At 39.3% G+C, this 24,877-nt stretch overlaps 1 protein-coding gene across 1 annotated transcript in view; it reads left to right on the forward strand.

Moving 5' to 3' along the window:
• The first annotated feature begins 430 nt into the window (after nucleotides 1–430).
• Nucleotides 431–24,877, forward strand: part of TCERG1L (transcription elongation regulator 1 like) — a 223,690-nt gene continuing 199,243 nt past the window's right edge. The window contains exons 1-3 of the mRNA XM_070560987.1: nucleotides 431–911; nucleotides 2,958–3,104; nucleotides 3,847–4,027. Coding sequence (XP_070417088.1) covers nucleotides 570–911; nucleotides 2,958–3,104; nucleotides 3,847–4,027 — 670 coding nt within the window. The 5' untranslated portion in view covers nucleotides 431–569. The remainder of the gene's footprint in view (nucleotides 912–2,957; nucleotides 3,105–3,846; nucleotides 4,028–24,877) is intronic.

The raw sequence follows: 24,877 nt of genomic DNA on the forward strand, positions 1-24,877 counted from the left end.
GTTAAGCCAGGCAGACAGTGGTCCCCGCTGGCGGCCACAGCCCTGCCCGGCGGCGGGACGTCCCCGACTTGGGCGCCGCCACCTTGGCCTCTGCTCGCTTCTGCGCGTGGATTCTGACTCCCGGGCCCCGCTGTGCGCGCCTCACCCGCCGTGCGCACCGTCCGCGAGAGCCGGCTGCCTCCCGCGGCCGCTCCGGAGCCCGGGGGCGCGATCCGCGGGATCCTCGGCACGCGAGCCCCTCCTCCGTTCCCCGCCCGCCGCCGCGGGGGTCCAGAGCGCGGGCGCGCGGGGCCCGGCCTGGCGGGGGAGGGAGCGCTGGCGGGCGGGGCCGGGGCCCAGGTCCGGGGGCGCGGGCTGGCCGGGCCGGGCCCGGGGGCGGCCGCGGCGCGGGCTGCCGCGCTCGGAGGGGAGGGCGGCGGGCGGGAGGAGGGGCTCCCCGCGCGGGGCAGGGGCGGAGCGAGCGGCCGCGCCGCGGAACCAAGTGAGTTCGCTCCGGAGCCCGCGCCGCCGCCGGCCCGCACCTCGGGCGCCTGCCGCCCCCGCCGCCGCCGCTCGCGCGGGGATGTAGGATGCTGGTGGGCGCCAGGCTCCAGCGGCGGCGGCGGCAGCTGCAGCAGCAGCAGCAACCCCGGAGGCGGCAGCATCTCCTCTGGCCGATGAATGCAGACCCGCAGCCGCCGCCACCCTGGATTTGGATGGTCCCCGGCTCGGCCGGGTTGCTCCGGCTGGGCACCGGGGTCGCGCCCCGACCCTTGTTGCTCGCATCGGCCCAGCCCCCGGCCCCTCCGCTGCTCCCGGGGCTGCCGGGCTGGCCGGCCCCTGGCGAGCCTCTGCTGCCGCTGCTGCCGCTGCCCTCTGCGCCAGACCACGCCGCCGCCGCCGTGCATCACTACCCCGTGCTCCACGGGCAGGTAACGTGTCTCCCGTCCCCGGCCCCGGGCTCGGGGTCGCCGGCTCCCCTCCTGACCCTGGGCGCGGCCCTCGCCCGTCCCAGGGGTCTCTGGCCTTGTGGCTCGCGCTCTTTCCTCCCTCGGTGGCCCTAGGCTCCCCAAACCATCAGGGCGCAGGCTGGCAGCCATGCATTGGCAACAAAGTTCATGCTTCGACGTCCCGTTCTACCTTCGGCAGTTTTTGCGGTATTTCCTCCCGATCTCTCAGCTGAGCGGTCTGGAGACCCGCACCCCAAGGCCAGAGCGGGACCTCCTGGCGGCAACTTTCGCCTGGGCCGGGGTCGCTGTCCACAGCGCGGTGCTGAAGTAGCAGCCGCTGGAGCCGAGCGTGGCAGCCGCGTACCGTGGCCGACTTATTGCAGAGAAGTTAATACTTTTACAGTCTCTGCCAGACTTGAAAAGCAAGCTGGGAATCAATAGCTATTTCTGATTCTGATCTGGGTGTTTTTTTTTTCCCCATTTGAAAATAGACTCAGGACAATGCTTAAGAAAATTCAAACCAATGGAAGCCGGCAGGGAAATCCTGCCTTTAATACTGAGAAATGTTACCGGTGATTTCCCCCGCAGCCTGCGTCTGCCTGGGCCTGCCAAATTAGCCAATGCTGTATTGGACTTCAGAAGAGTTTGGCGTTTAAACCTGGAATTAAAAATAAAAAGTGATTGCACCTTTGATTAATGGTGCAACAGAGCAACACAGGCTGGTTTTGGCAAGATCCATTGTTTGCTGTCTAACTATGCAGATGCATTTAAATCAGGGAGTAAAATGTATTTTATTCCAAGGATTGTCCTCATTAGCATATTCAAATGAGCGGTATGTTAGAATACAGCATTTAATTAATTTAATTCCAATATTGTGAGCATTTCTAAAAGATGTTGTTAAACTCCTCCTAAATTAGTCTCTAGAATTAATGATACATCTCATATGTGATACCGGACATTGCATTTTGACGTGTGATGGAGTTGATATGGGGTTTTATGAATAAACGGTAGCTTTTTCAGTTTTTTGAAGGGGTTGTTATATCAGAGTGCCACCACTAGAGGTATATAATGTCAAGGAACTACATTTTTTCTCTTTTTTTGTATAGAACACTGCATTTCTTTCTCGTGTAAATTTAAAAAGAAAAACCCAAGGAACTTAGTATTAATCTTTTAAATATTTTAGTGCTACATATTTTCTGTTAAATAACAATATTTAGAACCAGAAGAACATTTTCACATAACAGGAAAATAAAAAACACTTTTATGATTTTAAAACAAATAGATAGGGAAGTGTTCCACGTCACTGAGCAATGATCTTATTAGTTCCCCACTGATGGAGATTCAGGTGTTGCATTCGGGAGACTGTCTCCTGAACTACCTGCCTCGTCTGGCGTTTGCTATTCCAGTCTGTGCACTGGATCTTCAGTTACGTGATAAGCCAACCTACGTGTTCCTTGACTTGGAATCTGTTTGCATTTGTGACCCTTGGGGAACTTTGAATCTTAACCCTTTAGCTAGTTTTATTATTAGTCATATTTGCTTTTAAAATAAGTATAATTAATACAAAATGTTGTATTAAGAGGATCATCATGAAATATAGCTCTCTTCTTGCTCTCGAAAAGAATTCAAGAACTATAAAGGGAACACCCCGCATTTCACCTTTCCATCTTGGCTTCTCATTATCTCAGAGCAGAAGCCCATTTCTCACTAAGATCTCATGGTTTTGTGCTTAGAGGTTCTTTCTCGATACTACAGACTGTAATGTTGGTAATGCTTTGTGATGATTCAGATATGAAAACTTTTGTGTGTTTTTAAACTTATATTTTAATTTTTAAATTTATATTTTAAATTTAAATGATAAACTTTTATGGTTTTTCTTGACTGGGGAAAGGGAGAGTTTTTCTCATAATCAAATGCATACATTTTTAAATTCCCTTTGTAAAAAAGTTACCCCATCATCTTTTGGTACAAATTAGAGTTGATTGATGTAGGCTAATGAGAACTCTCTTCTCTTTTCTTGGGTTTCAGTGGCTGTTTGGTGGCCATTCTCCATCGATAGGACTGTCCCCACCTTCCACTGTGGAGTTGGTGCCCACTTTCCCACATTTCTGCCCATCTGCTCTTCCACCTCCTATTGGGAAAAGCTGGATAGACAAAAGGATACCTAATTGTAAGGTAAAAATGCAAATGGTTTAGTTGGATAAACGGACTTTTAATTATTAGGTTTCTGGGTGTTTCCATAACAACATGTATTTTCCACATTCTAATTGCAGTGGTGGGCCATGTAATTGTGGAGGGAAATCCCTTCAGAGTAAGGCCTGTCTGTTCAAAAACACTAGCAGATGGGGAGGGGATCATTTTGTTTTAGCTTAAAGAATTTGGATTGCATAGAACAATATAAAATTTACAATTCTGAATCAGAATCTACTGTTTAAATTTTTTAGTTTAAATTTGTAACCATTGATGAATATCTAAACTTAAACATCATATTATTCAGGTATAAATTCTAAAAGCAAGTTTTTCTTGCTATTATTGCTTTGGGTGTTCACCTTTCTGATGGTTTATCTTGGCTTTTGAATTCAAATTTACCGACTACACTTTGTTTACTTGAAAAGTATAAATAAGTAAAGTGGTGACTCTTTCTAGACCACACTGCTGCTCTCGCTGGGGTGATTCCTAATCTGTCAACTGGCTGCTGGGCTGAATTAACCAAGTCAGTAGTTGAAGACCAGCCCAGATAACTTTAACTAGAAGATGATTGGTATTGGAGCCACATGGATCTTTAAGTTGTGGAATGATGCTTTTATAGACTCCCTACTTATAGGATCTCCAATATTTGATCCATGTAAGACAAGATGAATATTTTATAGTAGTCTTTAGCTGTCTTAAATGTTATACTTGCTTTCCTCTTGGACAGATCTTTTTTAATAATTCCTTTGCCCTGGACTCAACATGGATATATCCCGAGGAATCAAGATGGCTCCATGGGCATGAGAAGCCTCATTTGTTGGCAAATCAAGTCTCTATGTCCCTGTCCAGGCCAGTTCCTGCCTCCAGGCCTCTTCCCACAATGGTGTTAACACCTCAGCCTATACCAGGTTGGTGCCCAAATAGTGGTGACAATGTGCTTTTTATTTATTTATTTTTTTTGCTTGAGCTACAAGTTAGTTTTAGGTATGAAAACTACATTTGTCATTTTACTGAAACAATTCTTTCAGTAAAATATAATTTCTTCTCACAGGCATGATTCTTTTTTATAAAGAAATTGAGTTTGGGGTGGCTCATTCACTGTGCTTTTGGAGTATGGAATCTGTTTTAAGATGAAGAGTTGGCTGATGGGATATGCATAGAGTTGTATTTTTGGTGCTCTATTTTTAGAGTTGGACCAAATCTACTGATTGATAGCTCTTAATGGGGGCACTAATTGATCAGGCAACTTGTTAAAAAAATATTGCTTGTGTGGGGTGCGGTGCATGCGGCAAAGCTCCCTCGTCCGCAGGACACAGGCACGCGTATGATTTTCGTGAATTTTATCTTCACATCGGGGGTGATATTGGGAATGGTCTATAAAAATATACTGCTTGGAAGATGGATTTTGTTCTATCTTTGGAGTCTAGTGACCTGAAAGAACATTTGTCCTGGAAGAGATTCTCATGAAATCAGCTTTGGATGAAAGATTGTGTAATAAACCTATATAGTAACAGGAGAATAAAATCATCTTATGAATTTTTAAATTGATTTTTAGAATCACCTTAACACATGATCATGTTATAAAAGCAAATGTTCCTCTTGCCAAAATTATCTTGCAACACCTTCCATTGTGGAATATTTTATGACTTCAGAATTACATTATCTTCCTGTAATTTCCTACCTCCCAAGTTTGTCTCAGTGTGTGTCTGTACAGTTTAGTCATGAGGGTGCGTGAGTGCCTGTGGGTAACGCAGTGCTGGTGTAGGAGATGTATTTATTTTCTTCTCTGTTTGCCTACCTTATGTGTTCTAATTGGCTATGGATCTTGTTTGGAAATGAGTCAGGAAGAACAACTCAACTATTTGTGTTTTTCACAGGCCTTAATGATTCCTGACTGAAACATGCCTTCTGTCCTTATAATTATGCATTACTCAGTTATTAAAATCTGAATGAGCATTGCACACACATACATACATTTATAAACATTTTACACTAAGATGATCATGTTTCCTACTTAGTTTAATGATGATAAAAGATGATTAGATAGCATATATTATACAAGGATTCCAAAGTTTTAAATGGCTCTTTTGGTTTATGAAAGAATATTATTTTATTTTCCTAATGCATTGGCAATAACTGTCACCAAAATGATCGGCAAATTTGGTTTAAAAAATAGTGAAAGTAGTTCAACTGTTCCAACAGAATCTTGGAGTGAATTTTCCTTCCCTCGGCTCCTCTTGGAATATCATATGGACATTTTGCAGTCTACCTTAATCCTCTTCTTAGAAAATTCATACTGTGAACACGCTGAATATCTGTTTAGTTGAAGGAGCTTATGGCAACTTATCATAGCTTTTCTCTCAAGTGGATATTGTTTACTTACTATTGTGTAGCAAACATTTCACACTTTATTGAAAGCAGGTTTGTGTTAATTTTAGCTTTTGATTTTTTGAGTAAGCTATTTTAAATGACAAAATAAAATAATATTTTTTACTAATACAAACGATAATAGAATAACCATTAATTCTAACCCGGCCTACTGGATGTCAAATCTCTGCATTTTTTTTTTCTTGGACTTAAGAATGTAGCACTTAGAGTTTTACTTATCTTTTCGGGAGAAGTCTATCTGTCTCCAAAGGTTATTTAATAACAGCCTGATGCATTTGTTTTGAGATGGACATTTCTGACTTGCTTCATGAAAAGTTTGATTTTTTGATAAGTTGGAGAATTCTCAGAAATTAGTACTCTGGAAAGCATGCAGATAATGATGTTTCAGTGAATGACAGACCGCATAGACAACGGCGGTCTCATAAGATTAGTACCACACAGCTCAGCTGGGCCATAGGCTACACCATCTAGGTTTATGTAAGTCACCCTATCACGTTCCCACAAGGACGACATCACCTAACAACGCATTTCTCAGAACGTATCCCCATCGTAAAGTGACTCCTGACTGTACTAATTGTCCCTTAGTCCAAAGAACACATTTAAGGGGTTGTTTGTATGTTATCAACTGCTTAACAGAGAACTTGGGAGAGGGAGCAAGTAAAGAAGGAAGGTGGTGGAAACTACGAGTCAGTTAAAAATTACATTGTCTCAATTTTACTGAAATTAATGAGACAATATAACTTTATTAAAATATTTTATGTGCAAATTTTCAGATATATTGTTAAAAGTTATTAAAAATTGCTGTTACATTTTTATATCCTATTATGAATAAACTTAAATGTTATGTTTAATTTATGTTTATATTATATTATATATTTATAATATAAAATATGTATATTGTATATAATATAATAATATACAATGTAGAAATATATTATATAACTGATATTTTAAATTGATCAATCTTGTTATAAATTGTTATATTCAGAAGTAGGTAAATGACCTCAAAATCATAGATATAGTTTACTGATCATCCTTCATTTAATCAAAGAAGCACCGTCAGGACTCCAAGAGAACCCAGAACAATGAGTCAAACCCCTTCATTTTAAACAGGGCTAGCGGCTAAGCTCATTTTCCTTTCTTGGATAGGTAGTAATTTTTGTGTAATAATCGTTCTTGGAGTAATGTTGGGTATGCGGCGTTGCTTAAGGACAATGGCAATTTGTATCATGAGCTTAAAGAATGTGACACTAGAAAGCGGTTTTGAGTAAGTCTACTTTTGTGGAACTGTGTTAGAGGTCGCAGTGGGTAGAGATATCAGGGCAGGTGACCTGTGAGGCTATTAACGTTACAGCACCCCTGATCTGTTGTTGATTAAGAATTAAGAATTAAGAAGACCTGAGGCAAACAGGTCTCAGATAATATGAGCACGGTTTGGATGAATTTGGATGTCATCTAAAATTTAATAAATACTATCAGAAACTTTAGTTTTGATATATATTAGACTCGCTTATGTTGCTGATAGTGATGGTCCGCCATTGTATACTCAGATCTGAGAAAAGCTGGCTACTTTGAAGTGTAGCAACTGATGGTAAATATTCACATTCTCTTTTGTTTAATGTTAGCACTTTTTTTTTTTTTTTGCTGGGAAAGATTCACCCTGAGCTAACATCTGTCACCAATCTTCCTCTCTCTCTCTTTTTTTTCCTCCCCAAACCCCTGTAGATAGCTGCACATTCTAGTCGTAATTACTTCTAGTTCTTCTATGTGAACCACCACCACAGCATGGCTGTTGGCAGACGAGTGGGATGGTTTTGCACCTGGGAACTGAACCTGGGCCACTGAAGCAGAGCATGCCCAACTTTAACCACTAGCCCATCAGGGCTGGCTCAATCTTCACATTCTTGTCTTCACTCAGTAGGCCCAGCTGTCATCGGGCACCTCCTCTGCAGGTTGCTGCAGAGCTGGGGCCACACAAGGCGCTGTTGAAAAGCTCTCGCTTTAATGGGGAATATGCAAGTCGGTAGATGATTGCATGGCCCTGATCGTGTGTGCCCGCTGCAGACATCTGCGGAGAGTCTTAGGAGGAGGGTTGTCAGGGAATGGGGGTGAAGCCACCTGAAACACATCACGAAGACTCAGCAGCACTTTACCAGGGCGGGAAGAGGGGAATGGAATGACAGATGGAGGGAGTGGATCATTCAAAGACAGAAACATGGGGGAGAATGTTGATCCATTGGGTGATCAAACGTGGTTGAGTATGGCTAAGCCACAGGAGTAGACAGGAGTGGTGGGGATGGGGCCGTGGCTGGCCCAGCCTTGGGGGTCTCTTCATGCAAGGTGAATCCCATCATCCCACTGGAGCTGTGTTGTAAGGTCCGGGCTCTCTACGGAGTGTTGTGGAACTTTCCATCATTCCTCGACTCGGGACCCATGCTTCCTTCAGGAAAATGTGAGCTTGTCCTCAATAAGCAGAGCAGCCCAGAGAAGGCAGAGAGTCTTCTCAGTGAAAAATAAATCCAAGCACACAAAAATTTGCAACATTACTATTGAACTAGAAACTAAGGTCTCCAGTGAATAATTTGGCAGCCTTTTAAGGAATTATCTCTAATTAAGTGTGAATGGGTTGAATTGAGAAAAAAGCTAGGACTCATTCATTTCCAGACTGCAAAAACTGATTCAGGGCCAGCCTGCAGGAGGGGCGGGCGGTGTGTCACCCACACGGTCATTCCCTCCTCTTCAGGAGCTTCTCTGCATGTGGGACAAGGCTGTGTCACTGTGCCTCCTCCATCATCATCCCCCTTCTCCCAGGAGGAGGGAAAGGAGGTTGCATTGATCTTAGCATGTGAGGTTCATCTCAAGTAGAGGTGGAGGCAGGGCCAGGGTGGAATCTGCTCTCTAAGGAGTCTCTGTACTCTACTTCTAAAAGTAAGAAAGAGTCCTTCAAGCTGTTCAGAAATAAAATCACTTATACTCAGAGTGTCAAGTACTTGGAGAAGAAGAGAATTAATTCAGGCCCCATCCAGTAAAGATACATGAAATACTAGTTTGCTGGAAACTGGAGATTCGTCTGAAAGTTGTCTGTATCCTATTGCCCTTCAGCTTAAGATCAAAGAGCCTGATTCTACTAACATATTGTTGCAAAAAAAAAAAAAACCCTGGCTGTGCCTCACCTCATTCAAAGATGACTAAAGAGAGAGAAGGAGAGGAGATGGAAGGTGAGGCGGGGCGCCTGAAAATAGTCTGCTTTCTGAAAGACGCGTTTGCTGAAAAGATGTAGAAGAAAACAGATCTGGGAAAAGGCTTTTGCACAGGAAAAACATGTTATAAACATGTTGGATGAATCAACTTTTGATTTACCTTCATAGGAAAAGAATGAGCTTTATAGAAAAGCAGTAAAGGAAAAACAAAAGGGAGCTGGCCCAGATGCAAAGAGATATGGAAAGAGTTTGAAGAAATGAGAAAAGATGCAAGGAAACTTGAAAACTGGCAATTAAAACATTAAAGAGAAGAACTGATTCTGGACCTAATGATGGAAGACAACAGAAAAATTAGCTTATGTAGCTGTGGCAACAAAAAAGAGGTGATAATAATGAGAGAAGGTGGTGTAAAATAGAAAGCAAACAACATATCTGCATTCATTTGACTGCTTAAAAAACAAATAGAATGCAGTGGAAGTATTGAATGTGGCAAAGCCGTGGACTTGCTCACTAAACGGAATTCTGTGAGTGGGAGAGGCCCTACTTGAAGGACTCAGAAGTGGACATGGCTCCAGATCACTCCACAGTCTTAGATGTGATTACTCCATGGGGAACCTCAGAGAAGTATGAGGAAAGTGTCAGTGATGGAAGAAACGTGTTCCCAACAAGAAAGTCTTACATCTGCACAAGCAAGGAAAGACACTCTCAGATAAGCAGTGGGTTGACTTTGTCACATCTAATGTTTTCACTTCAAATTCTACTTTGTGTAAAGTTAATGTTGCGGGCCAGCCCCAGTTGGCCTAGTGGTTAAGTTCACCATGCTCTGCTTTGGTGGCCTGGGTTTGGTTCCTGGGCACCGAGCTACACCACTCATCTGTTAGCAGCCATGCTGTGGTGGTGGCTCCATAAAAAAAAAGAATAGGAAAAATGGCAATGGATATTAACTCAGAGCCAGTCTTCCTCAGCCAAAAAAAAAAAAAAAAAGAGGTTGATGTTGCTACCACTGTACCTTTCTATTTTGTCTTTCTTGTCAATATTTGTCTTATCTTTTGTTTGAAGCTTGGGCGAATTGTTTAAAAGCACAGTCTCTGCCTTTGCCTTTTAAGAATGTGGTTTAGCATACTTATATTGATTTCCTATTTTTGTATTTCTCTGTCATGTTATTATATCCTGATTTTTATGGTTTTTTTGTCATTCCTTTTAGTCTGATTTGTCCTTATTCTGGGCTGCTAATGTTTTGTTTGGTGTTGTTTACTTTTGTTTATATGCTTATTTGGAATGCCTTCATACTGATCCCATTTTCTCAAGCAATTATCAGTAAGATTTAAAAAACAGCCTTGAACTTATGTTTCCTCTAATTTTCAAATCATGACCGCACTATCACTTTAGAATCCTTTCTCAAATATGCGAAATTTGGGAAAAGTTTATCTCATAAAAATGTATTTTTTTTCTCAATTTTCTCAGCTAATTGAGAAATTAATCTACAGCAATAACTAAGAATGGGAAAATCAGGTTTCAAAGTATCTGTAATTATCAACAATTTCTGTCAATCACGTAGAATATATGTGAACATTTGCTAATTTGGTTACAGAAATGAATGAAAAATTCAAAGCAATTTTCTTGATGGAGAAGAGATTATCATAATAATTATAATCCGAATACATAACTTCAAATCTGTTCATAAAATTGAGAAGAGGACTGTAAAATTCCTCAACTTTGTTAAAAGAAGCAGAAACGCTAGAAAACAGTCACACACAAAGCCCAGATAACAAGGTTATCTAAGACAGAGATGGGACCAGGACTCCTTCCCACTAACCAGCCTAGCAAGTTGGAGTGGAAAGCAACAGACATTTGCCACTGGTGCCACAGCAGGACATGGAGAGTGACCCTTTTGTGTGGTGCAAGAATATAGGGATGGCTGAAAGCTGAGGGAGGGGGGCACACATATTAACGAAGACTGTCAGACACCCCACATCTTAACCTAAGCAGAAGCATTGTTAAAGCATTTTGAAGCCTGTAGGGCATTGAAGGCAATCATAGCTACAAAATCGAAATCCAGGTCAACTCCTGAATACACTGACACACCTCATTCACTAACAGCTTAACGGAGGAAAAGTCGTGCCCATTTCCAGGAGAAAATCCTGTTTACCTCATTCTCTATTGCTCTACTCATGATGTATGGTGTTCAGTAAAAACGTTACAAGACACACAAAGAAAGAAGAAATGGTAAACCATTGTCAAGAGATAAAATAATCAACAGAACCTGATCCTAAGATGGCACAGATGTTGGAACTATCAGACAGGGACTTTGAAATAACTATGGTTAAAATATTAATGAGTCTAATGGAAAAGGAGGGCAACGTGCCTGAATAGATGGAGAATTTCATCACAGGCGTGGAAATATAAGAGAGTCAAATTGAAATACTAGAAAAAAGAGACATAGTATCAGAAATGAAGAATTACTTTGATGGACTCATGAGTAGATGTGACACAGCCAAGGAAAGAATGAGTGAACTTAAAGATAAGTCAATAGAAGTTACATAAATTGTAATGGAAAAAGAAAACAGTGAAAAATGGAGCATGCTTTCCCAGAGCTATGAGATAATATCAAATGGTTTAACATCCATATAATTGAAGTCTCAGGAGAAGGAGAGAGAACATGGCAGAAAAAAATATTTTGATACATAATGACCAAAGGTGATAAAAAAAATGATGAAAGTGATCAAAACATGGATCCGAGAGACTCAGTGAACCCCAGGCAGAAAACCTGCAAAAGCAAAAAAGCAGCTCCAAACTGAAAGCTGTACAAATCACATTCACACTTCTGCCTCAAAGATGAAGAGCAAATCTTGAAGACAGACTGAGAAGAAAGACACATTGCACAGATAGGAACGAAGTTTAAAACTTCAGGAGTTTTATTGTCAGAATTTGTCCTCAACAAAAGGCAACAAAGTGACATCTTTAAAGGACTGAAATAAAAATCTCTTGGTGAAGGACCAAGCAAAAACAGTGATCAAAAACTAGGGTGAAATAGAGATTTTTTCCCAAACAAACGAAAGCTGAAAAGACTTCATCGTCAGTAGACCTGCAGTTCAAAACATTAGAAAGAAGTTTATCAAGAAGGAGTGATATGATGGCAGAGAGCACCTTACATCTGCGCAAAGAAATAAGGAGTGTTATAAATGGAATGCATTCAGGTGAAATATTTATTTTCCTAGTTTTTAATTGCTCTAAAAGATAACTAACTGCATAAAGAATAAAAAGTAGCTCTGTAGTATGCGCATATATATATGTAAAATTGAAATAATGCCAACACTCACAGAGGTGGGGGAAGGAAGTGGAGATACAGAGCTGCGAGGCTCTCACACCATTCACTAAGTGGTGTGATATCATTTGAAGGTGAACTCTAATAAACTAGACACATATTGTAAAGCATACAGCAAGCACTTAAAAATTAAAAAGAGCGATGACTAATAGAACAATAGAGCAGATAGAATTGGAATCGTAACAAATACTCAACACAAAATCAGGTCAGAAAAAGAGAACACAGGATCAAAGCACAGAGGGACAAACGTTAAAAAAACCCCAAAACATCTAATAACTACAAGATGGTAGATTTAAATACAAAGGTGTAAACTCTCTCATTAAAAGGAGAGCTTGTAAGGTTTTCATCCTCAAATATATAATGTCCACAAGGGAGTCATTTTTAATATAAAGATATAGAATAGATAAAAGTAAAAACATGGAAAAGATATAGCAGGCAAATACAAATTAGAAGAAAGCTGGAGGGACTGTGTTAATATGAGACAAATTAGAATTCAGAACAAGTGTTACAGGGAGGAGGAGGGGCATTCCATAGCTAAAAATGCATAATTAAAAACATGCCAAGAAGGCATGACAATTCTAAATGTGTGTGCGTCTAATAAAAGAGCTTCCACTGAACAGGAAATAGACAGAGCCACAATTATATTTGGAGATTTCAGTACTCATCTCTCAGTAATTAATAGAGCAAGAAGGCAGAATATCAATAAGGACTTACAGAACTTACACAATACTCTCCATCAAGGTGATTAAATTGACATTTATAGAACACTCTACTTAACAACAACAGAATAGATATTTTTTGTCTTCCTCTGGAACATTCACCTACACAGACCGTGTTCTAGGCCGTAACACAAATCAACATATTTTAAATAATTAAAAATGTACACAATTTGTTCTTTGGCCACAATATAGTTGTCACAAATCAATAACAGAGAAATATACAGATAAATCTCCAAATATCTGGAAACTAAAAAAACTCCCAAGTAACACATGGACCAAAGGGGAAGTGACAGAGGAAATTAGAAAATATTTTGAGATGCATGAAAATGAAAATCAATATTGAAAAATTCTTGCGGAATATAGCTAAAGCAGAGTTTGGATGGAAGTGTAGAGCACTAAAATGTCTATATTAAAAAAGAAGAAATTCTCAACAAAATACTAGCAAACTGAAGTCAACAGCACATTAAAAGGATCCTGCACGTGACCAAGTGGGATTTATCCCTCTGGTGCGAGGATGTTTCAACATATGCAAATCAATAACTGTAATACAGCACAGTAATAAAATGAAAAATAAAAATCATATGATCATCTCAATGGAAGAAAGAGCATTTGACAAAGTTCAACATCCTTTAACAACTAAATAAAATACTTAACAAATTGGGTATAGAGGGAACACACCTGAAAATAATAAAGGCCATATACAACGGATCCACAGCTAACACCATACTCAACAGCGAATGGTTGAAATATTTTCCTCTAAGTGCAGGAACAAGATAAGGGTGCCCACTCTCACCACTCTTATTCATCACAGTACTGGAAGCGCTAGCTACAGCGATCAGGCAGAAAAAGAAATAAAAGACATTAAAATTGGAAGCAAGAAGTAAAATTGTCCTAGAAGAAAATATAGGGTAAAAGCTTCTTGACATTGGTCTTTGGAACATTTTTTTTGGATATGACAACCAAAAGCTCAAGCAATAAAAGCAAAAATCAACAAGTGGAACTACATTAAAACAAAAGGCTTATGGGCAGCAGAAGAAATAATATGCAAAATGAAAAGTCAGCCTATGGGATGGGAGAAAATATTTGCAAACCATATATTTATAAAGGGTCAATATCCAAAATATATAAAGAACTCATATACCTTAATAGCAAAAAAAGTACAGTCGTATTAAAAAATGGGCAGGGGAACTGAATAGACATTTCTCCAGAAAGGATATACAGATGGTCAACATGTACATGGAAAGGTGTTCAATACCACTAATCATCAGGGAAACACAAATCAAAACCGCTATGAAATGTCACCTCACACCTGTTGGAATGGCCACCATCAACAAGATAAGAGATAAGTGTTGGCCAGGATGTGGAGAAAAGGGAACCCTTGTGCACTGTTGGTGTGGATGTAAATTGGTGCACCCCCTGTGGAAAACAGTATGGAAGTTCCACAAAATATTAAAAATAGAACTACCATATGATCTAGCAATCTCACTTCTGGATATATATCCAAAGGAAATGAAAACAGGACATGGAAAAAATGTCTGCACTTCCATGTTTATTGCAGCATTATTCACAACAGCCAGACGTGGAAACAACCTAAGGGGCCATCTATGAATGAATGGACAAAGAAAATGTTATATATATAGTGGAATATTATGCAGCAACAAGAAATAAATCCTCCCATTTGGGACAACACAGAAGGACCTTGAGGGCATTACGCTAAGATAAGTCTGACAGAGAAAGACAAATACTGTCTGGCCTCGCTTATATATGGAATCTAAAAAAGAGCTGATCTCCTAGAAACAGAGAGTGGAGTGGTGGTTACCAGGGGTTGAGGATAGGCGGAGGGAAGGAGGAGATGCTGGTCAAAGGGTCCAAACTCCCAGTTATAAGATGAACGAGTTCCCGGGATCTAATGCACAGCGTGGTGATTATAGTCTACAAAACTGTACTGTATACATGAAAGTTGCTATCTTAAATGTTCCCACCCAAAAAAGAAAAAAACAAATGAAAAGAAGAAAGGTCTCAAATCATTGATCTAAGCTTCCATGTTAAGAAACTAGAAAAGAGGGAACTAATTAAACTGAACCAAGCAGAAGGAAGGAAGTAGTAAAGATAAGAGCAGAAATCAAAGAAATTAATAACAGAAAAATAGAAAGCAAATCAAGGAAACCAAAAGCCTTTTGGTTTTTTTTCAGAAAGATCAATATAATTGACAAACCCCTGGCTATAGAGAATAAGAAAAAAAGAGGGAGAAAGCAGATTATTGATGTCAGAAATGAGAAAAGAGACACCACTGTAGATCTTAACACTAAAAATATAACAGGAAAATGTTATAAACTACCTCATGTCAATAATTCAACAGCTTACATGAAATAGGCGAATGCCTCATAAGTCACAAGCTACCTGTGCTCACTCAAGAAGAAACAGAAACCATGAATACCACTATACCTAATGAAAACATTGAATTCATAATTTCAATCCTTCCAACAGAGAACACCTCAGGCCCAGAAAGCTTTACTGGAGTTCTCCAAATATTTAAGGAAAAAATTTGTTCAGAAAATAGAAGTGGGAATAACATTTCCCAAGATGGAGGTCAGTGTTCCTCTGATACAAAAACCAAATAGATATTACAAAGAAAGTCAGTTACAGACCGATATACGTCATAAGCATAGATGCAAAAATCCTCAACATGACATTAGTAATATATAAAAGTGATATACATCATGACCAAGTGGGATTTTTTTCTAGGAATGCAATGCTGGTTCTACATTAGAAAATAAATGTTATTTCCTTTATCAAAAGAGTAAAGAATAAAAACAATGTGATCATTTCAATAGTTGCAGAAAATGCATCTGTCAAACTCAACATCTATTCAGATTAAAACAAACAAACAAAACCTCTAAGTCAACTCGGAATTAAAGGGGACTTCCTCAAACTGACAAAGGATGTCTCCGACAGAGCCGCAGCTAACCTTGCATATCATAGTGAAGGCCTGATGCTTTCTCTCTAAGATGGAGAACAAGGCAAAGATTTGTGCTTTTACCATCCTATGTAAAATTGTACTGGAATTCCTAACCAATGAAATAAGGAAAATGAAAAAAAAAAAAATGAAAAGCATATAGGTTGGTAAAGAAGAAATAAAGCTTGTTTCCATATGCAGACAAAATCGTTGCCATGTAGATCATCTCGAAGAGTCTACCGAAAGCTGCTAGTACCAATAAGAGAGTTTAGCAAGGTTGCAGGATACAACATCAGTGTGAAAATTCACACTGTTAATGAACAGCTGGAAATATAAGATGGTAATATCATTAAAGCACCAAAAGAATGAAATATTTATGGATTAACTTAACAAAATCTGTATGCTGAAAATTATAAAACTTTGATTAGAGAAATCAAAGACAGTAATAAATGGAGAGATATCTTGTATTATTGGGCGGGAAACCTCAATAGTGTTCAGATGTCAGTTCTCTCTGAATTGATCTATAAATTCCTGTAATCCTGAACAAAAGCCCAGTTTTGTAGAAATTGACAAGCCAGTTCTATAAGTGACATGGAAAGCCACAGGAATGGCATAATAGCCACAAGAGTCTTGAAAAAGAACAACAAATGTGGAGGACTCATACATAACTGATTTGAATGCTTATGATAAAGCTGCAAGAATTAAGGCTTTGTGGAATTGGCAAAGCATAGGAACAAAGATCGATAGAACATAGTAATAGACCTTCCAGAAATAGACACACACATATATGGTCAATTGATTTTTGACAAAGGCACAAAGACAATTCAGTAGAGAAAAGCTTGCCTTTCCAATAAATGGTTTTGGAACAATTGTACATTCATTTTTGAAATAAATAAACCTTGACCGACACCTTATATCATATACAAAAATTAACTCAGAATAGATTATAGACCTAATTATAAAGCCAAAAACCCCAACCAAACATGCTAGAACTTCTCAAGGAAAACATAAAGAAAATTTTGTGACCTTGGATTGGGCAAAGATTTTTTTAGATGTGACACCAAAAGCATGAACCATAAAAAAAAAGGCATTGATAAGTTAGACTTCATCAAAATTGAAAGCTCTTGCTCTTGAAAGGATTTTTAATCAAATAAAAAGAAAAGCTGCATAGTGGGAGAAAATATTTGCAAAACATAAATCTGATAAAGAATTGATATGCAGAATATATAAAGAACTCTCATAGGCCAATAATAGGAAAACATCAACCCAACAAAAATGGCCAAAATATATGACAGATGCGTCAGCCACAAAGATACATGGATGTCAAATGAGCATAGGAAAATATGCTGAACAGTATCCATCATTAGGGAAAGGCTAATTCAATCCTTAATGAGGGTCCCTCCACACCTGTTAGCATGGCTGGAATTTAAACACTGCAGTACCAAGTGCCTGTGATGACACGGAACAGCTGGAACTTTCTTAACTCGGTGGTGGGGATGCAACATGATATGGTTATTTTGGAAATTGGTTTGGCGGTTTCTTGTAAACATACTCGTATCATACGCTCAGTAATCACTTTCCTAAGTATTTACCCAAGAAAAATAAAGAGATATGTCCACACAGAAACCTGTACACAACTGTTTGCTGTTTCCTTATTTGTGAGTGACACTACCTGGGAACAATCCAGATACCCATTAGCTGGTGAATGGATCAACAAACTTGCACACGTCCTAATGGACTGTGACAGAAAGAACGAGGCAGCAACACGGCCCCATCCCAACAGCATTCTGCTGAGTGAAGGAATCCGGGATGAAACACTTGTATCCTGTGTGGTTCCCTTTTCATGACTTCAGGGAAAGCAGAACTGCAAGAACAAGGACACTGTGGTTTCCAGGGTTGGGCTGGGAGCAGGGTATTGACTGCAGGGGAAGACGGCAGGTTTTGGCGTTGGGCACAGTTATCTGACTGTGGTGGTTATCTGAGTGGTTGCATTTGTTAAAATTCAGAGAACTGTACACCTAAAAGGAGTGCATTCCACTGTACGTAAGTTATACCTGAATGCACCTAATGTTTTCTTAAAAAGGAAAGACTTAGGAGGCATACCCATAAAATGTGTGGATTTTATTGAACCTGGTTTGAACAAACCAAACAAAAAAATTGTGTCAGCTGGAGAAATCTGAACACTGAATAAGTATTTAATAATTTAAGGAATTACTGGTAGTTTTATTAATTTGAAAGTGATATGAAAGTTCTATGCTTATGCTTTTAAAAAGAACCCTCATATTTTAGAGGTATGTACTGAAACATACAAGGATGGAATAAAATCATGCCATGAGGTTACTTCAGAATCATGTAGGCCCGGGAGGGGGGAGAGTGAGTGTAAAGATGACTTTAAAGATACGCCCAGCAGCTTGGAAGTTAAAAGAATACCAAAAAATAAATGAATGAAATAGAAATCAATATTATAAAAGTGAGCCTTTCATAAAATAACCAAACGTGACGTGCACATGTTAGAAGTGGTAAGTTTCAGCCAATTGTGCTACAAGGCAAATCTGAAGCCCAAGATGGGGATGATGTTGACTATGAAAGCAGGGGCGCAGCAGAAATTAGCTTTCAAATCAATGCATTAGAAAGTTAGAGAAAATTAAGGAAAATATGAGGAGGCAAATGATAAAACTAAAGGCAGATAGCCATAGTTTTAAAAACAGAAATAAATTAAATTGATTAAAAATGCTTTCACCACCTGCAGTCAGAAAAAAGAAACACATTAAGTGAGACATCTCTGCTCAATATTGGTAATATTTTTATAATTAGATGAGCTGTTTTCTGGGAGAGAATGAGCTATTCAACTTGAATCAAGCAGGGGCAGCTGCATCACTGCCTGCCGGTCTTCAGCCTCTCCTGACGGGCCGCGTGCTCGGAGAGCCCAGCCTCACCTGTCCCCTTACCTGAGGCCCCCCGCCCCCCACACCCTGACATGTCACAGGTTTTACTGGTATCATCTCCCAAACTTCAAGAAGAATCTTCTCCTGATACAGTTTGTTTCAGAACATCAAAAATGGTGAAATGCTCAGATAGATTAGGAAGTTGGTTATTGATTTTACCAATGTTTCGAAAAATAGGAAAAAAAAAAAGCAGCAAATAAATTATATGGACAGATCTCAGTTGTAGAGGTGGCTGTAAAAATCCTAAAAATATTACTGAAAATTGAGCAGGATGGTAACAATAACATCTACCAGAGTTCAGTGGAGTGTGTTTCATGGTTGCAGAAATTGTGTAATAGTAAGAAAGGCCAGGACAGCAACATCACACCTGTGGATTTAGTAAGAGAAAATGCATTCTTTTCATTGTACCATGGGAAGAGGCAATGTTTGACAAAATGCAACAGCCATTTGTTAAATCAGAAGACTAATGACTGGAGTGCAATTCTTCAACACGGTTTTAATATTTATCCCCAAACTGCCACATCACATGGCAAACGTCATTGTCACTCCCAAGATGATCAGTCACTATTCATCTCCTTTTACTGTTTTCTGGAAGCTGCAGCCTATGCAATAAGAAATGAAACAGAAATCTGAAACACCACTTGAAGTTTACACACTTTTACATTTATAAAACTCACGACATTCAACTTAAAAACGCTCAGAATTAAAAAGACGGTTGAGCAAAATGGATTGAGAAAATATTAATGTACAAAAGGTACTATATATCCTACACATTAACAGTTATTTAGATATTGCAATGGAAGAGAGAGTCTTCACACAGCATGGAAAATGCCCAACTACTGGGACACAACCATCAATATGGGCAGACGGATCGCAACTTCACTTACGTGTGAAACCTAAAGGAAGAAAGCTAAGAATTTGCTGAGAATGATATTTTTCAACTGAAGAGACTTGCTATTGGCTTGGATAGGATAATGCAACATTAATTAATGTATATAATACATTGCTAGTTATATTACTGTTTTCAAGTGTGAGAAAATCATTTCATAGTTTGATCATGGAATAAACATGAGATGAACAAATATATACTTTCAAAAAAATCTAAAAGGGCGATTTAACTTACTGTAAAGTTACAACAGTTTTTAAAAATGTGGCACTGATGTATTAATCTGCATATAGATTAATGCAGTGAGTTTTAAGAGGATTGCTATACAGCACAACATTCTAATACCATAGTAAAAATAGGCAGACATGAACAGATGACTCAAAATAATCATAAATGATCACTGTGCAATATGTCATTTACTCACAAGTGATTCAGTGAATGCAGATTTAAACCACCAAGTGTCTCAACTGTCTGTGAGGCTAGAAAATTGTCTGTGGCTAGAAAATTGGTTATGCGGGTTATGATCCATCGATATTAAAACATGAAGAGTCTTCCACCGTTAAGCAAGTCACATTTGGAAGATGGTTTAGACAAAAGAAAACACTCTTATTTTGTTTTAGTAAGTTTCTAAAAGCAGGTTACAAGCTGTGTGAACAGGATGATCCCAATTTTGAAAGCACCATACACAACACACACACTCACACTCACGCATAAAAGATAGAAGGAAACATAGCAAAATGTTAGTCGTAGTTGTATCTGGATGCTGGGGTGAGAGGGTAGTTTTATTTCCAACTGTATAATATCTTTTATTTTTCATTTTTAATGAGCATGTGTCACATTTATAGTCAGAAAAATGCCACAAAATACATAAAAATGCTTTTTTCTTCTTCATGCCATTAAAAATGAGAATATAATCTGCTGCTACAGCCTCTCATCCGCCACATAACACTGGCAGAATGAAGGTAATGGAGTTGTGTCCGTCCATCCCACAAAGAAATGGCCGTGCTAAGGCAACGCGTGATTGATATATATATATATATATATATATATATATATATATATATATATATGTAATTTTTTTTTTTTTTTTACCACTCCTCATCTGGGGACGGAGCTGTGCTCCATCTTGTAGTCACAGCTAGACTTCTGGAAGAACCTTGGGAAGAGGCTTTGATTTCCTCCTTGGACACGTAACGCTGGGGATCCTTGGGATCTGGCGCAGGCAGCAGCACCACCTTCTCTGACAGTGAGTGTCCCCACAGGACACCCATCCTGAGCAGTTGGGTCTGTCCCCACCTGAGATCGCATGTCCAGGTGCTGGTGATGGGGTGGGGTGAGGTGGGGGTGGAGGAATAAAATGGAAGTAGAGCTAATAGCTCCCGGGCAAGGATCAGCCTGACTTACTAGGAAATGAAACTGTGATGTCACGGCTGTTTCTTGAGCTCAGCTCTCAAGCTGGGCAGGCTGGTGCCCAGGGATTTCTGGAGTAAGAGGATAAACAGATAAATCTTTTGGGGTCCCCAGATTTACTTAGAGAGTTGGGAGAGACATGTAGCTTTTATATGATGGGAAACAGATGTTTTAGTAGAAGTTGCAAGTGAGTTTGACTCTTAGAAATAACAAGAGGTCCTCAAGAGCCTTTCAGGCTTGTGGCGACCGGTGTGGGGTCTGCCCTTCACCCAGCTGGTGGATTCCTGATTCCCTCCAGTTCCAGAGAGAACCGTGTGGGAAAATCCAAGAAGTACTGTAAATTATGCCATTTGGAAGAAGTCACAAAAATGCTTGTATATGAAAAACATTTATCCAAATGCTTCTTCTAAGGAGTTGCTTAAATTCTGCTTTTAAAGATGTGACATCCCAGCACAGAGGGCTTGGGTTCAAAATGACCCTGCCACGTGCTAGCTGTGGGAGCGTTATTAACCTCTTTGCACCTCAGTTCTCTCATCTATAAAGTGGGATTATTTCAATAATTCAGTGCATTATTATTATAATACTAGAAATGATATAAATGGCTAACATCTCCACAGCATCTTTGATGCCAGCACTATCCAACTGCTTTACACAGATAGTCCCTACACGATGCTTCTCCAGAGAGGCGGATGTCTTCCTGGAAATACTCATCCTGTGAGCCAGCTATCCCTTTTGATCACTTATATTTTCTCTCAATCTAGACTGTACTTCAAGGCTCCATTTGTATGAAAATTGGTTTTGTCCTCAGACCCAGTGGTAAATTATTCAGACATCAACTGAAATTGAGAGACTGCCTCGATAATGAAAAAATTAAATGAGCTTTGTGTTTACCAACATAACTCATATCATTTTAAAGAACTAGGAATTTATGTCCTAGCGATCATTTTTTTCCTTGAGTTTATGAGTGACATTCCGCAAAGTAATGAATCAGTTTATTGAAAAATGAGAGTTGTAAGTGACGGATATGATACTGAATCACTGTCATCGTGCTGAGATACTGTTAAGAAAATAACTAAGGAAACGTGAGGGTTCCATAACTGTTTGGGCTTTAAAATCAAAGTTAGGCTCGTATTCCCTGACTTTCTTCTTATCGGAGGTTTCTGGACACCAGTCCCTATCCTAAGCAGCATTCTCTACTGGAAATATAACGTGAACCACACGTGGAATTTAAAATGTTCTAGTACTCATATTTTAAAAAGTATAATGAAACAGGTGAAATTAATTTCAATAATTTATTTGATTTAGTCAGTATATCCAGCACATTATCATTTCAACATGAGATTTATATAAAAGTTATTAATGAGATATTTACCTTTTTTGCGTGTTTTCTTCGAAATCCAGTGTGTGTTTTACCCTCCCAGTACATCTCAGGGCAGACCAGCCACATTGCAAATGCACAGGTGCCACATGTGGCTGATGTCTCCCCTATGGGACAGGGCGGCCTGGGAAGATAATAACCAAGTTTGTTTGTGAAGACGTCTAAGATCATTTGTGAGCATATTTTAGAGTGGCTACTCAACAAGGTGCTAAGATAGCATTTTGAAGACATTTAATGCTTGTTCAGTGAACAACTTCAATTTGAATGTGACTTCTCCATGTCCGAGATCTCATAAAAGTAGTTAGAAGAGCTGTTTTATCCTACATCTGAAATATTTAAAAGGCATAAGCTTATATGGTGTCTATTGCACAAATGGTTTGCCTTTTATTTTAAGGCATTTAATTTTTCCTAATTTAAGAATAACCCAGGGGCCGGCTCCGTGGCCGAGTGGTTAAGTTCGCACGCTCCGCTACGGTGGCCCAGGGGTCGGACCCTGGGCGCGGACATGGCACCGCTCGTCAGGCCACGTTGAGGCGGCATCCCACATCCCACAACTAGAAGGACCTGCAACTAAGACATACAGTTATGTGCTGGGGGGGTTTGGGAAATAAAGCAGAAAAAAAAAAAGAAAGAAAAAAAAAGATTGGCAACAGTTGTTAGCGCAGGTGCCAATCCTTCAAGGAAAAAAAAAAGAATAAACCATATTTGTTAGAAATAGAAAATTTGGAAATGACCAAAATGTAGAAGGAAGGAAAAAAAGTCACCCACAGCCCCGGTAAATATACAAAGAATGTTAATCTATTGGTGGCTTGCCGCACATGATGCATTATTGTCGCCACTGTCTTATGTTCCTAGTCTGACTTAATATTTTAATATATACTTCCCCAGGATAGTAGAAGTTAGTAAATGCCATCTGTAATGAATTTTTAAAAATTCAGCAGATGAATCAGAGATTACTTAACATAAACACACTAGAGGAAACTATTTCCAAATTTTCACTGTGCATAAATATTTTGTAGGTGTTTACCATCATTTCTTTGTAATAACTTTACAGACTTCTTAAAGACCTCTTCATCCAAGTTGTCAAAGTCTTTTCGCTTGCTCTAAAGGACACAAGTCTGCTTGGCAAAAACCACAGACGTGATGATGATAAGGAAAAGGATTTGATTCTTCCTTTCCATTCTCATGCCTTTAACTTTACTTTTTAAATTTTTGTTTTTACCCTTGCTGTCTAGGACTTCCACCGCCATAGCTAATGTAGTAATGATTGTAGGAGCTCTATGCTCTTCCTGTCTTAAAGGGGAGCCTTCTAACACTTCCCATTAACCGTAGGATGTATGGCGGATTTTAGCTACCCTTTACCAGCTTAGGAAAGTTCTTTCCTTTCCGAGTTTGCTAGAGGTTATTTTTTGTTACCATAATTTGGAGATGAAATTTTTTCGATGTTTTCCCTTTTTCTATTAAGATAATTACATTGTTCTTCTTTTAATCTGTTATTGTAGTGTACGACAATTTAAAATTTATAATGTTAATTCACTTATATTCCTTGGATAAACCCAAGTTCTTCATGACGAATTGCCTTTTTTCTACCCTCTGCTGCGTTTCTGGCTGTTACTGTGTGTGGGGTCTTTGGTCTGTGTTCCTGTGTGAGACTGCCCTGCGGTTTACTTCCACTGTAGTCACCCGGTTTGGGTGTGAAAATTACTCTGGTTCCATAGCGTAAATTGAGAAGTGGTTCCTCTTTTTTAATTCTTTGGAACAGTTTTTACAATATTAGAATAGAATATTCCTTTAAAAATAATTTGTAGGACTTTCCTGTTAACATATAAGGACGTGGTCTTTCCTTTGTGGAAAGATTTATTTTTTAAAGATTGGCGCCTGAGCTAACAACTGTTGCCAATCTTCTTTTTTTTCTTTCCTTCTTCTCCCCAACCCCTCCAGCACATAGTTGTGTATACTAGTTGTGAGTGCCTCTGGTTGTGCTGTGTGGGACGCCACCTGAGCATGGCTTGACAAGCGTTGCCATGTGCACACCCAGGATCCGAACCGGTGAAACTCTGGGCCACTGAAGTAGAGCGCACGAACTTAACCACTCGGCCAACGGGCGGGCGCCAAGATTTTTAACTGCTGATTTAATATCTTTAATTGTCATATGACTATTCATACTTTCTATTTCTTATTCTGGCAGATTGACAAGCTATATTTATCTTTTCTAGAATTCATACTTGCATTAAGTTTTAAAATCAGTTTTGGTACACGGTTGTTCATGGTATTTACTTATCTTTTTGATATATTAATAGTTATCGCTTTTTTAATTTATAATATTGCTTATTTGTACCTCTTTGTTTTAAAAAATTTACTTGTTCAACTTCACTAGAGATTTGTCCATTTTACTAGGGCTTCAAAGAAACAACTTTTGTGCTTTAAAAGTATTTTCTGTAGGTATTTTCAGCTGTATTGATTTCTGCTATCTCTATTTTCTTTGGATTTGTTCAGATTTTTTCCTTAAATCCTTAAGTTGTGTATTTGTGGATTAATTTTCTATCTTCTT

The sequence above is a fragment of the Equus przewalskii genome, chromosome 1 (assembly GCF_037783145.1).
Source record: "Equus przewalskii isolate Varuska chromosome 1, EquPr2, whole genome shotgun sequence".
Taxonomy (NCBI): Eukaryota; Metazoa; Chordata; class Mammalia; order Perissodactyla; family Equidae; genus Equus; species Equus przewalskii.